The sequence below is a fragment of the Felis catus genome, chromosome C1 (assembly GCF_018350175.1).
Source record: "Felis catus isolate Fca126 chromosome C1, F.catus_Fca126_mat1.0, whole genome shotgun sequence".
Taxonomy (NCBI): Eukaryota; Metazoa; Chordata; class Mammalia; order Carnivora; family Felidae; genus Felis; species Felis catus.
Window position 1 is genome coordinate 184,111,172 of NC_058375.1, and position 14,348 is coordinate 184,125,519.

The following is a 14,348-nucleotide window of genomic DNA, read 5'->3' on the forward strand; positions in this document are numbered from 1 at the left end:
AGCATGTCATTCCTCAGAGACCATTGAATAATTGTTACATCACCTTTATTGGTGACTACTTCACTTTGTTCATATTGGTGCTTCTAAGGAGCGTAATGTAACATATTCTCCTGGGATTTATAATAGGCAAAACCGTGCATTGTATGCAGCACTTGGGGTCAGGAAAGAGGTCATGTTTTTGACTAGAAAAATGGGAGTGTTAATGCTCCTTGTAACTGTATACAAAGTTGTGGGCCCGAGGATGCAAGCAGAGATTAGCAAGAGTTAACTGAGAAGCAAGGCCTTTTCCACGAACAGTTGACACTATAAAGGAACATCTATGCTGATGGACTTGAGGGGAAATGAGTTAAGAATAGAAAGTCTGTCAGTCAGTGAGGTTTCACAACAAACAACTGCAGGGTTTGTGCCCTAATGCTGTGAGGGAAAGCAGAAACGGCAGGAATCCATGAAACTACGGAATGGACTGAACGTCTGGAGACGTGGGCTTCCAAAGCTGTTATCTGTCTGGTTTCCCTGTGGCCAGGTATCCTCAACTACATGGATTTAATTTCTGTACAGGTGAAAAAAAAGTCCAAACAGGTGACATAGTCTTTGATTTTACCTGTGAGTGTTGATCTGCCATGAGCTGGCAGTGATTTTTATTAGGTTTTTATGGTCTTGCTTCTTGAATGAATCACAGAGATGAAGCGTATAGAGAAAGGTACAGAGAGAGGTGTTTCTTCACCTTTACTCCACTGTTGTTGAATAAACATCACATAAGAAAGTTTATTTCAGATATTTAATAAACAACATTTAAAATATATAAATTAGGATATGGTGTTCTTAAACTTTTGACTTGGAGAGGATATACTGTTATGCTTACTATTCTTTTGAGTCAATTTCTTCCCAGTTTGTGTTAAAAATTTCAAACCAAAGCCTTTTTAGTCTGAGACAAACATTATTGTTGAGAGGAGGATAAAGAAACCCTTGTCTCAAAACTGAAAATGATAGAATGTGACTCCTTAATCCTGATTTTGCAATTCTGGTTATTTTAGCAGGCATTATAAAATTGTTACTGTACTAAAATCCAGTACTATTCTGGTTAATTAATAATATGCTTGCGAGTGTGACTATTAGAAGTTACAATAGTCTCTCCCTTGTCCATGGGGGATAGATTCAATGGATGCCTGAAACCACAGGTAGTACTGAACCCTATGTATACTTTGTTTTTACCTACACATGCATACTTATGATAAAGTTTAGTTTATAAATTAGTGGGAGATTAGCAACAATAGTTAATAATAAGGCAATTATAACATCATACTATAATGAAAGCTATGTGAATGTGGTCTCTTAAAATATCTTATTGTGCTATATTCACCTGTCTTCTTCTGTGAGAATGTGAGATAAAAAACGCCTATATGATTAGATGAAGCAAGGTGCATGATGGAGGCACTGTGATGTAGTGTTAGGCTACTCTTGACCTTGTGACAGTATGTCAGTAGGAGGATCATTTACTTCTATACTGTGGTTAACTGAAACTGTGGAAAACAAAGTTGCAGATAAGGGGACACCCTACTAGAAGAGCATGGCAACAAGACCTTGTTGTCATTAAGCCCAATGAAGTCATCTTCTGGGTTCCTGCTGCAAACTTGGACCAAGTCTTGGCAAGGTCTTTCTAGCACATCTAGGAGTAACAGAGTTCTAGGTAGAGCTATGTAATTTAGGATTTATTTTCCATGACATATAATATATTGAGGCTCCATGTGGAGGTTGTATTTGTCTTTCTTGTTAAATAGCAATGCTTTTAACATTATTTTTCCTAATACCATATTATAGATTTTGAACATTTCAGTGCTTAGTTTGCCTCTCATCTGTTTTTAAGTATCTCGGTAAAAGCTCTAGTGTTAAGGATGTAACTTAACTGTACATAATTAGTATAGTACTTTTTAAAAATATTATCTTATCTGTTCTAATGCCCCTTTGTGGTCTTGGCTGTCAAACATTCTTAATGTTTTTTAGAGCTGTTTATTTATTAAATGTTTGTGGATATTTATTTATTTATTTATTTAGCTCTCTGCCCAATGTGGGGCTCAAACTCACAACCCTGAGATCAGAGTCACATGCTCTACTGACTGAGCCAGCCAGTTGCCCATTTTTATTTATTTAGAATAATTTGTTATAAGCTTTTCTCTAACTATCAAATTTGATAATTTTTGTCATTGTTATACTCACTTCATCATTAATAAGCACCTGTATATTAAAAGAGTGATGGAGCAAAAGCATTTATTCCAACAACATTAGTTTTGTGATTAATGATTTTTTAAAGAACCAGTCACTAGGACAGTGCCTAGCACATAGTAGGTACTCAATCTTTGTATCAGCAAATGCCGTATTTTGAAATAATATATGGGACATGCATAATGAGAGTTATACTTGCAGAAAACTGTGGGTAGAAACCTTGCAGCAAAAGAGCTTAAGATAATTTTTATTGAGCCATTTCTTAACGAGTTCTGAGTGAATGATTTCAGGGATATTTAGCACAGTGGAAATTTCTCTGTTCAACGAAGGAAGCCAATGGTACTAAGAATGTAACCTGAAATGGACTTTCTACACTCTATGCCCATGTTTGCCTATAGAATATCCAATTATTTTTGCTTTCAAGTGAGGAGAGTCATTTAAGAGATGTCATTTTAGAAAATATTTGGATTGTCACTGGCTTCCTATAATTAAGGTAGTTTTCTATCCAGGCCACATTGTATACATATCAGAGTAGGTTTCCTAAAAAAGATGGATTTAGGGTATTTTATTAAATGAATTAGCTTTTATAAATGAAATACATGTTAAATACAGACATAAAACATAATTTGGCGAGAGATATGTGCTTGCATACAGTTAGCATTGCCTTTAATTGATTCTGTTGAATTATGAGGTGTTGTAGAGAATGAATATTTTCTTTATGGATAATAAAATAGCTCTTCAAGCTTCTTACCAGCTAGGCTTAGGGAGCCCAGGGAGAGCTCCCAGGGCTCTCTCATGGGAGAGCCAATGATTCACAGAGCTTGGGTCAGGATTCAGATACTTCTCAGTGGTGATATCAGGACCTCTACCCCCCATTGTACCACATAATGACTTTAGGTGGGTCATATGGTGTTAATTATAAATAGGTCGTGTCATTTGTTGGTAACTTCACATTAAGTAATTCAAGTTTACTCTGAGAAAATGGAAATTTTAATGTGGAGTAAATGGTATAATTCTACAGCTGCAGGCTTCCCTTACCTGAAGCTTGAAGGCAACAGATGTGAGGATACATCTCTCCTACCTCCTTGAATTTTATGTGGAGAGTTAGGCTTTGTATGTGGAGGGTGGGTTTTCTCTAGACTAACTGCCAAACATGGATGTGGATTTGGGCATAAGCCCACTGTATAGGTTATATTAGATATAATGTATATATTTTACATGGATTCCATTTCTTGAGCTATCACCAATACAAGTTAATAAAGCCAGCATTTTTGAGAATAGTCTTCTCCTGGATAATTACTGTTGGCCTCTGTCTGTTGTTCTAGTCTCATTTGGAGCCATTTTACTCCTCAGTTATACTAGAGTCATCCTGGCCTTCTTTCCCACCAAAGAACATTGATACCGGCTCCTCTCTGTTCCTTGCAGCCCTTTGCTCTCACCCCTATCACTGTCCTCACCAACTTGAAGGCAACATAAGATGTTCTCTCATCAAAGTTACCAGCAGACATTTTAACAGCTAAATCCAGTAAGCCATCTTAACGGCTTATTTTCCAGCACTCACTCCTTAAAGTCTATTCTTTGACTTCTGTGAGGTCATGCTCTTGGTCCTCTTATCCCTCTACCTTTGTATTTTAAGTCTTCTCTGCCAAGTCCTTTCACATAGCTGGCCCACAGTCATCTAAAATCCACCATGGCCAAAGTAAACTTTGTTTTCCTCCCATTTCACCTTGCCTGGTATTCCATATCTCAGCAATATTTCCACTCACCTCTCACTTAAATAAAAAACCTAAGAGTCATTCTAGACCCAGTACAGGACTTTTAATTTTACCACCTATTTTATGATACTTCTCACTTCTCTCCGCTCCTTTTGTTGGTGACCTCAGGCAATTGCCATCTTTCCTTTAATGCTTCAAGTCACCTACTGCTCCAGCTTCAGTTTTGTCCATCTAGTGCACATCTGGAGTGATCTTTCTTTTTTTTTTTTAAAAAATTTTTTTTTTCAACGTTTATTTATTTTTGGGACAGAGAGAGACAGAGCATGAACAGGGAAGGGGCAGAGAGAGAGGGAGACACAGAATCGGAAACAGGCTCCAGGCTCTGAGCCATCAGCCCAGAGCCCGACGCGGGGCTCGAACTCACAGACCGCGAGATCGTGACCTGGCTGAAGTCGGACGCTTAACCGACTGCGCCACCCAGGCGCCCCTGGAGTGATCTTTCTAAGATAAAAGTTAGGCTTTCTCAGTTTGTTCAAAACTCTACAATGTACTTGTCCCGAGGATGGAGTAGGAATACCTCTTACTGTTTGTTAAATGAATGAACAGAGAATGGAAACCTGAGGCCTCTCAATATCTAAGGTTGAAGCTCATTTGGATTCTAGATTATATTGCCCACAATACTTTGAAGATTTCATGTATCGACCAAATCTTTTGTTTCTGAATTTTGCTTGTAAGTTCATAAAACAAGAATGAATAAATAGTGTTATAGTTCACAGATTGTCTATAAGAACAAGATAGAATCCCTGTGGTGAAAACAGGATTTATGTACCTATAGTTCTGCTTATGTTTTAGTTATAATCGATTAAATTTTTGTATAGAAACTTTCTTAAGAGAGCTCTTCAAAAATAAGTGTTTTCCCCCTCATACTAAAAGAGAGAAATGAATGTCACTTTTAGTATCTGCATTCACATACCTGGATTTTTGCAAGATGAAACAAGGATTCCTTCTAAACAGTTTGACAACTGGTGTTTTGATTGCTATTCTTTAAGGTTTATAAATTTGTTCTGTTTTAACAAAGCATCATTTTGAATGTTCACTTAAAAACAACCTGCCAAAAAATGAAAAGAATATGTGATGGTATAATCTCATGTTTAAACATGCTCATCAGATGAGAGGTAGCCAAATGTAGATATGATGTTTTCTTTACTCTTAAATTTGTATACAGTACTTAAGTGTACTCTTTTGTGTGGTAAGATGTATATAACATAAAATTTACGACTTTAACCATTTTTAAATGTGCAGTTCTGTGGCATTGGGTACATTTACATTTGTGTGTTGCTTGAGTATACTTTTTTAAAAAATATTATATTGAAATAATTCAATAGTTTCATTTTTTTTAAAATTTTTTTTAACGTTTATTTTTGAGACAGAGAGAGACAGAGCATGAACGGGGGAGGGGCAGAGAGAGAGGGAGACAGAATCGGAAGCAGGCTCCAGGCTCTGAGCCATCAGCCCAGAGCCTGACGCGGGGCTCGAAATCACGGACCGCGAGATCGTGACCTGGCTGAAGTCGGCCGCTTAACCGACTGCGCCACCCAGGCGCCCCATCAATAGTTTCATTATTGAGACCCGAAACTGGTTGCACTGAATAAGCTGAGTTGCCTCTGTGGCTCATCAGTGTGGTGCTGAAGAAAAATGATTTTGTTTGTTGATTGTTTCATAAGGAATTTGCAGTGTATCCAGCCTTGTTGGGGTCAGAGAGCAAATGCCAGTGGAAACTTATGGAAATAAGTATTGTATTATTTTAAAAAATATTTTAAAAAATCTATTGTGAGAGAGAATGAGAAAGAGAGAGAGTGTGTGTGCACACACAAGTGGAGGAGGGGCAGAGAGAGAGGGAGAGAAAGAATCGCAAGCAGGCTCTGCACTGTCAGCACAGAGCCTGACATGGGGCTCCATCCCATGAACTGTGAGATCACGACCTGAAACGAAATCAAGAGCTGGATGCTTATCCAGCTGAGCCACCCACGTGTCCCTGTATTATTTTAATAAAAGAATAAAACATTTGCCTATTACCTTGCTAGTTTATGAGACTCTTCTTGATTCTGATGATTAAATCCTTTATATAAAGTATAATTAATTTAAGTAGATCCCAAATATAAAGTTTTATCTTGAAATGTTCAGAGATCATTTAAACTCAACTTGGTTTATTGCTTAACTTGTTTAAATGTGTTACCTTCCTGTGAAATGATAATTTGGAAACTTGAACATAGGATATTAAACAATAGAAAGGATTGAGTTCACTGCCTAATTCTTAGCCCCTGCTAGAATAGGAGGCTAAACTTTAATTTAGGGGACAGAGGTGTCATAGTGTGCTATTCATCCTAATAAATTTTGTAAGCTGGTCTAAGAGAAATTTGGGGGTAATAAGTACTTTGGCCTCTTCCTTTCATTGCAGAGTGAGGAAACTTAGCTTTAAAAATAAATGGAGGGGCACCTAGGTGGCTCAGTTGGTTAAGCGTCTGACTTCAGCTCAGGTCATGATCTCGTGGTTCATGAGTTCAAGCCCCAGTTCGGGCTCTGTGCTGACAGCTCAGGGCCTAGAGTCTGCTTCGGATTCTGTGTCTCCCTTGCTCTCTGCCCCTCCCCTGCTTATGCTCTGTCTCTCTCAAAAATGAATAAACATTAAAAAATTTTTTAAAAGTTGGAAAAGTCTTCATTCTTTATAATAATCTCCTTATAATAATGACCTTATGACCATTGGATTCAATTCAGTTATCTAATGAGCTAGAAGATGACAAGTGAACACCTAAGTGACACCAAACTCTGTTTTCTCTTAGAAAGTGTCCAAAGCACCTGTCTTTCATATATATATATATATATATATATATATATATATATATATATATATTCCCTATGCATATATATATATATATATATATATGCAGTACATTTTCTCTCATTCCATTATCAAATACGTTTTTGTATTTATCAACAGGACGGTCTAATATCAACATTTCAAATTCTTTCATTTGGAGATATCTCCTGACTGTTTACCTGAGTAGTCCCCCCTCTCCACCACCAATCTGCGAAGATCTTATTAAGGGAAACACAAATGTGGGGGCGTAGGGCTTGGCAAAGAGACCATGGTGGTGATGAAGCTCAGAAGGAGATTTGGGGTCATCCATCCTTCCTGTGCTCTCCATACAACCCCTCCCATCCCACACCAAAGCTTTGCAGAGCTACGGCATAGCATGACCACTGAAAATACAGAGTTAAAGAAATATCGGAGTCCTGAGACTTTTCCAGCATATTTTGAATAGAAATAATCTTGGCTGTAGTCAACAGCAGACAAGCTAATTATTTGTTCACATGTGCTTTGGCCAGTGTTTTGCTCATTTGGGGGCTTGTAATAACTTTGGAGTTTGTCCTTCGTGAGATGAGAACCTAAGATGGTATCTTTTCCACTGGTTCCAAGTTATAAGGCATTTTGGGGTAAATTTTGTAACCATGTAGGAATTGGAGGTCAAAGCAGGAAATAAGCATTTGGAGTGGGTCATTCTTTCCTGGGCTAGATAGAAAACATTTATCTCTTGAAGGATTATCTTACTAGGAGAGAAAGTCTTGATTTAAGGAGATATCACCACAAAGAGGAGAGGCTTATAGGAGAAAGCTCTTTCCACAGCAGTACTTTTGTTCTCATAAACAGTGGCTCAAGTCAAGAGTGAAGTGTTAATAGTGTTTTGAGGTGTGGAGCCATACCTGGGGTGTAGGAACTATATACATGCATTTTCAGCAACACTGATTTCCCACTGAAGGTTTATTAGAGACTATTAGAGGTTTTATAACTCATGATCTGCTCATATAAAAATATTTTTTTATATGATCTGCTCATATAAAAATATTTTTTTCTGTGAAAGGTCTCATTAGCTTAAAAATCTAGGCAAACGGTAGCTTTAAGAGCTGAGTCACAGTCTACCTTACTATCACAATTCAGTTTCCCTCTATTGTACTTGGTAGATTAGTCCTATCTGAGCAGTGCCATTAGGTGCCTGTCTGCACGGTGTGGAAACACACACACACACACACACACACACACACACACACACCTGAAATTTCTGAACATGTGGGTTGTGATGAGTTTAAATGTTTTCTAATAGTGCAACTGCGTCTAAACAGCTGAAGATTTATACTTGTTTTTTAACTTAAGGATGAGGAAATTGACTACTATAGGATAATTAAAAACCACAACTCTCTGAAAAAGCATGAGCTAAGTTGTTAAATGCCAGGGCATCAAGAAACAATATTCTGTAATCTGTACAGATTTTTTTATTCTGTAAATAAATTGGGTAATTTATATCTTTGTCACTTGAGCATCAGATAAATATTTGACTTAATGAATCATCCCACCAACATCCCATAACTAAATCAAATTTTGTTTTCTTTTCACAGGCAAGGCTTTAGCCAATTGAATAATAAATCATCCTGCCTTTTTTTTCTGAATCACAGGATAGGGAGGCTCTTACAGACAGGATCACAATTAAATAAGCCCTCAGAGGAGAGATTCTACCCTGTTTTAAAAGAAGGCCAGGGAAGGAGAGAGTACCGACTATTTTGTCAGACTTTATAGTGCTTAAAATAGTAATATCATGTGTCTGTTTTTAAATATTTTCAGTTTATCACTGAAGATTTGTCTTAAATGCAGAGGTCAAGAATGAATCAACTTCTTGATAACCCCCAATATCCTGGTCAGGTCCTGCAGTGACCAGGTATATGAAGAAATGTTCCTCTTCCTTCAAAAAGACTCATCCAATAAGCACCTACAGTTTACAAAGAATATTCATGCACACTCTTCCTTTTGAGTCTCACAACAACACTATTATATGTAAGGATTATTGATTCCTATTTAAAAGCTGAAATTAAGAATCAGGGAGGCTAAGTGACTTACCTAAAGTCATATATTTACTGAGCAGAAAATTACAGCTTGAGACTAGTTATTTTTATGTAAGGACAATGCCTTTTGCATTTGACACTTTGCTGCTCTTTTGCTATGCTTATAAAATCAGTCACTGTAAACATGCATTTAGGTGCTTTTGTGTAATTAGTTCCTGGGAGAATTATATGAATTGGTGATCTGGTTGGGAACATTATCAACTTCAGTCTGTGGTCTGAACAGAGGAAAGTATAAAAAAATATCCAGTTTTAAGTGGCATTGGTCAGATGCTCAGTGTAAAGGAATTGGGAGTGATAGATACAGTGGACAGTCTGGGACTAAGATGATATCTGTTATGTTACGAATACAAGGATTGGACCTATAATTTGGGAAAGACAATATGTGAGAAGGTCGAGATGTATCCAAGAACAAAGCAGCCACAAGAAATAATTAACCTGCTTAAGGCACACTAATCTGAACACAGAAAGTCTGATGCCATCAGCACTGTGGTTCAGGGAAGTGTGGCAAATGGGCTGAGGATTCTGTGAGACTAAGATGCAGAGACACTTTCAGAAAGAGGTAAAATGCAAGGTGCAAGTGTTCTCTGTGAAATTCTGTGGTGAAAGGCTTGAAAATTTAATTTACATTGGAAGAACCTTAAGAGTTAGTGGAACCATTAGGATTTCTGTTTAGTTCTGAGCTGTGGCTGCTAATAGCTTTATACCAAAACACAGGTGCTGATTCTCATAAAGTTCATCTAAACTGTGTACCTCAGTCTACAAATTTGATCAAGTGAGAGTCATCCGTTTGTCATTGGCTTCCAATCTGACTTTCAAGAAACTTACTTCCCTCAAAATAGTTTGAGGGGAAAAAGCGACTTTTAGTTATGGTATATTGTCAGTCCTGGGGTGCTTGGGTGGCTTAGTGGGTTACACATCCGACTTAGGTTCAGGTCATGGTCTCACAGAGCCTCTGTGTTAGGCTTTGTGCCAACAGTGTGGAGCCTCTTTGGGATTCTCTCTTTCCCTCCCTCTCTCTCTCTCTCTCTCTCTCTGCCCCTCTGCTGCTTGCAGTCACTCGCTCTCTCTCTGCCTCTCAAAAATAAAAAAAAAATAAACACTTAAAAAAGGCATATTGTCAGTCCTTTTTGATATAAAGCATATTAAGGTGAAAATCTTTTATTTGAACTAGTTTTAAGTTTAAAACTTAAATTGTTGCAAAGTATAAATGAAGAAAAATATTTAAAGAAATCCAGCATTATTTCTTTCACATATCTATAGGGACTTGAGCTAGTCCCTACATGTAGTGGTTCTTAGGGAATCTGCTTTAATGGACAAATGCGTGATTTGTAGTTAACTTAGTAGTTGCTTTTATTTCAAAGAACACCAGGCATTTGAAAAATAAGTTTTTCTTCCTAAAGCTAATAATATCAATTTTCTTGGCGATTTGTCTTTTTCTGGAATTGTGAAAATGTGAATTTAGGCCAGCCTCTGTCCAAATAATCATAATATCTGAATGGAGTCTGAGGAGTTCATAGACTGTTACTGAATTCTGTCTATTTTCTGAGGGAAAATTGATTCCTTATTTTCGACTTATTTTACAGGATCCTTCTAACCAAAAATGCGGCGGAAGAAAGAAAACCGTGTCTTTCAGCAGCATGCCGTCAGAGAAGAAAATCAGCAGCGCGAGCGACTGCATCAGCTTCATGCAAGCTGGCTGCGAACTGAAGAAGGTCCGGCCAAATTCTCGTATCTACAACCGTTTTTTCACTCTGGACACAGACCTCCAAGCTCTTCGCTGGGAGCCTTCCAAGAAAGACCTAGAGAAAGCTAAGCTTGACATTTCTGCCATAAAAGAAATCAGACTGGGGAAGAACACGGAAACATTTAGAAACAATGGCCTTGCTGACCAGATTTGTGAGGACTGTGCCTTTTCCATACTCCACGGGGAAAACTACGAGTCTCTGGACCTAGTTGCCAATTCGGCAGATGTAGCGAACATCTGGGTTTCAGGTTTGCGGTACCTGGTTTCTCGAAGTAAGCAGCCCCTTGACTTTATAGAGGGCAACCGGAACACGCCAAGGTTCATGTGGCTGAAAACAGTGTTCGAAGCAGCAGATGTTGACGGCAATGGGATTATGCTGGAAGACACCTCTGTAGAGTTGATAAAACAACTCAACCCTACCCTGAAGGAATCCAAGATCAGGCTAAAGTTTAAGGAAATCCAGAAGAGCAAAGAAAAACTAACCACACGAGTGACAGAAGAGGAATTTTGTGAAGCTTTTTGTGAACTTTGCACCAGGCCGGAAGTGTATTTCTTACTGGTACAGATATCTAAAAATAAAGAATATTTGGATGCTAACGACCTCATGCTCTTTTTAGAAGCTGAACAAGGAGTTGCCCATATTACTGAGGATATGTGCTTAGACATTATTCGAAGATATGAACTTTCTGAAGATGGCCGTCAGAAAGGGTTTCTTGCAATTGATGGCTTTACCCAGTATCTGTTGTCACCAGAATGTGACATTTTTGATCCTGAGCAAAAAAAGGTTGCTCAAGATATGACCCAGCCATTATCTCACTACTACATCAATGCTTCTCACAACACCTATCTCATAGAAGACCAGTTTAGGGGGCCTGCTGATATTAATGGGTATGTTAGAGCTTTGAAAATGGGCTGTCGAAGCATTGAACTCGATGTAAGTGATGGTTCAGACAATGAACCCATCCTTTGTAATCGAAATAATGTGACAACACACCTTTCCTTTCGAAGTGTCGTAGAGGTGATAAACAAATTTGCCTTCGTTGCTTCTGAATACCCACTCATTCTTTGCTTGGGAAATCACTGCTCCCTACCCCAGCAGAAGGTAATGGTTCAACAAATGAAAAAGGTCTTTGGCAATAAGCTCTATACTGAGGCACCTTTGCCATCAGAAACCTACCTCCCATCACCAGAAAAATTAAAAAGAATGATTATCGTGAAAGGAAAGAAATTGCCTTCTGACCCAGATGTTTTAGAAGGAGAGGTCACAGATGAAGACGAGGAAGCGGAAATGTCTCGAAGGCTGTCAGTAGATTACAATGGTGAGCAGAAGCAGATCTGGCTGTGTAGGGAGCTCTCTGATTTGGTCTCTATCTGTAAATCTGTTCAATATAGGGATTTTGAACTGTCCATGAAAAGTCAAAACTACTGGGAAATGTGTTCATTTAGTGAAACAGAGGCCAGCCGAATTGCAAATGAATACCCAGAGGATTTTGTAAATTATAATAAGAAGTTCTTATCAAGAATCTATCCAAGTGCCATGAGGATCGATTCCAGTAACTTGAATCCACAGGACTTTTGGAATTGTGGCTGTCAGATTGTGGCAATGAATTTTCAGACTCCCGGTCCAATGATGGATCTTCACACAGGCTGGTTTCTTCAAAACGGAGGCTGTGGTTATGTTCTAAGGCCGTCCATCATGCGAGATGAAGTTTCTTACTTCAGTGCAAACACAAAGGGCATCGTACCTGGGGTGTCTCCTCTAGCTCTTCATATCAAGATCATCAGTGGTCAGAATTTTCCAAAGCCCAAGGGAGCTTGTGCCAAAGGAGATGTCATAGATCCTTATGTTTGTATAGAGATACATGGAATTCCAGCAGACTGTTCTGAACAAAGAACTAAAACTGTACAGCAAAACAGTGATAACCCTATTTTTGATGAAACTTTTGAGTTTCAAGTAAACCTACCTGAGCTGGCCATGATCCGTTTTGTCGTTCTAGATGATGACTACATTGGGGATGAGTTTATAGGACAATATACAATACCATTTGAATGTTTGCAGCCTGGATATCGGCATGTTCCCCTGCGCTCTTTTGTGGGTGACATCATGGAGCATGTAACCCTTTTTGTCCACATAGCAATAACTAATCGAAGTGGAGGAGGAAAGCCACAGAAGCGCAGCCTGTCAGTGAGAATGGGGAAGAAAGTTCGAGAATATACCATGCTCAGGAATATTGGTCTTAAGACAATAGATGACATCTTTAAAATAGCAGTTCATCCTTTACGAGAAGCCATAGATATGAGAGAAAATATGCAGGTAGGAAAAATCCCAAACTTTGCCCCAACCTGCTCCTACTTCTTCCTACCCTTCTCTTACCAGGGAACATTGTATTTTACTTGTGATCTGATTACAGAAAAAAATTATCAGAAAGGTTGTATAAACTCATAAACCACCAAATTAAGTGCTACCTGTGAAAGCAGATATATTTCATGTATCTGATTATAAATGAATGCTATGTTAAATTTGACCTGAACTAAACAAGTTAATATAAATGCTTTATACATCCATTAGATATCCCTACCACATAACCAAATAGATATATGGCGTTGTGTATATGAAACAACGTAAAAAGAATAGACTATAAAATATATGTATGTACAATATATAAAATATTATATATACGTACAATACTAGTTACAAGTATATATGTAAAATATTTGCAGATATGAACATGAAAGGGAAGTTGAAGTCATATAAACAAATATAATGCCTTCAGTTTATTTTAGTTACGTGTACAACAGCAATAATAAATTACTCCCATTAGAAAACACAACTAAACAAACAATATTCAGCACTTGAACATGTTGAAAACTAGGTAGCCTTCTCTTAGAAATGTGGTTAAATTGAAAGTTGAAAGAACATGGATTCTGGCTTAAACTCTATCCCCTTATGATCTTGAGCGAAGTTTTTCAGATCCCTGATCATCAGTTTTGTCCAAATAAGGTAACGAAAATAGTAATACATCACAGAATTATTATTAGAATTAAATGACAGTATATGTAAATTTCCTGGTGCTGACATGTGGGAATTCAATGTTAGTTTCTTTCCCTTTATTAATGTTGTAATCAGAGATGGTTGCCAATTTCTTTCTTCAGTACCATTGAGTGTACTTATTCTAGGCTCATATTACTTAGAAACCATCAAACAACAAATACTGAGTTCCTGCAATACTCAAGGAGGTGTTGGTTAGCAGAAGTAGCAGCCTGAGAGCAGAACAAAGGAGGAATATTTTTCAATGCACCTAATTTGCTCCTTTAGCTAACATTCTAATAGTAATTCTCACCCAGAAAATCCCTACTTTCAAGACAGAAAACAAGCTAGAAGAAGTTAGGTGATTTCCCAAGTAGGAAATGGAAATAGGAAGTAAATAGGAATGTTGGGCTTTAAATCCAGAATTGCTGACTACCAAAAATCGTTCATGGTTTTTAGTCAGGTGATGCTGAACCTCAAATCCATCATTTGGTGAAGACTTTGTTTTTACGTTATTTCACAGAGAAATTCAACAGACTTAAAATCGGTTTAAATAGCTAAAATGGTAGAAAATAGTATGACACATAAATTACATATAAACACTTAGATGGTGAGCATTTATTTGAAGTGGTTGCCTTAGCCACTGTTTTAAAAATAGGCTCCAAATATTAGCATCTTCTACATGACT

The 14,348-nt window shown here is 37.8% G+C and overlaps 1 protein-coding gene across 4 annotated transcripts in view; it reads left to right on the forward strand.

The window, feature by feature from the left end:
* The window catches only part of PLCL1 (phospholipase C like 1 (inactive)), a 331,201-nt gene that overhangs the window by 243,150 nt on the left and 73,703 nt on the right, over positions 1–14,348 (forward strand). For all 4 annotated transcript variants that reach the window (XM_045034236.1, XM_045034237.1, XM_045034238.1 and 1 more), the window contains exon 2: positions 10,472–12,946. In XM_045034236.1, the coding sequence (XP_044890171.1) occupies positions 10,472–12,946 (2,475 nt within the window). The remainder of the gene's footprint in view (positions 1–10,471; positions 12,947–14,348) is intronic.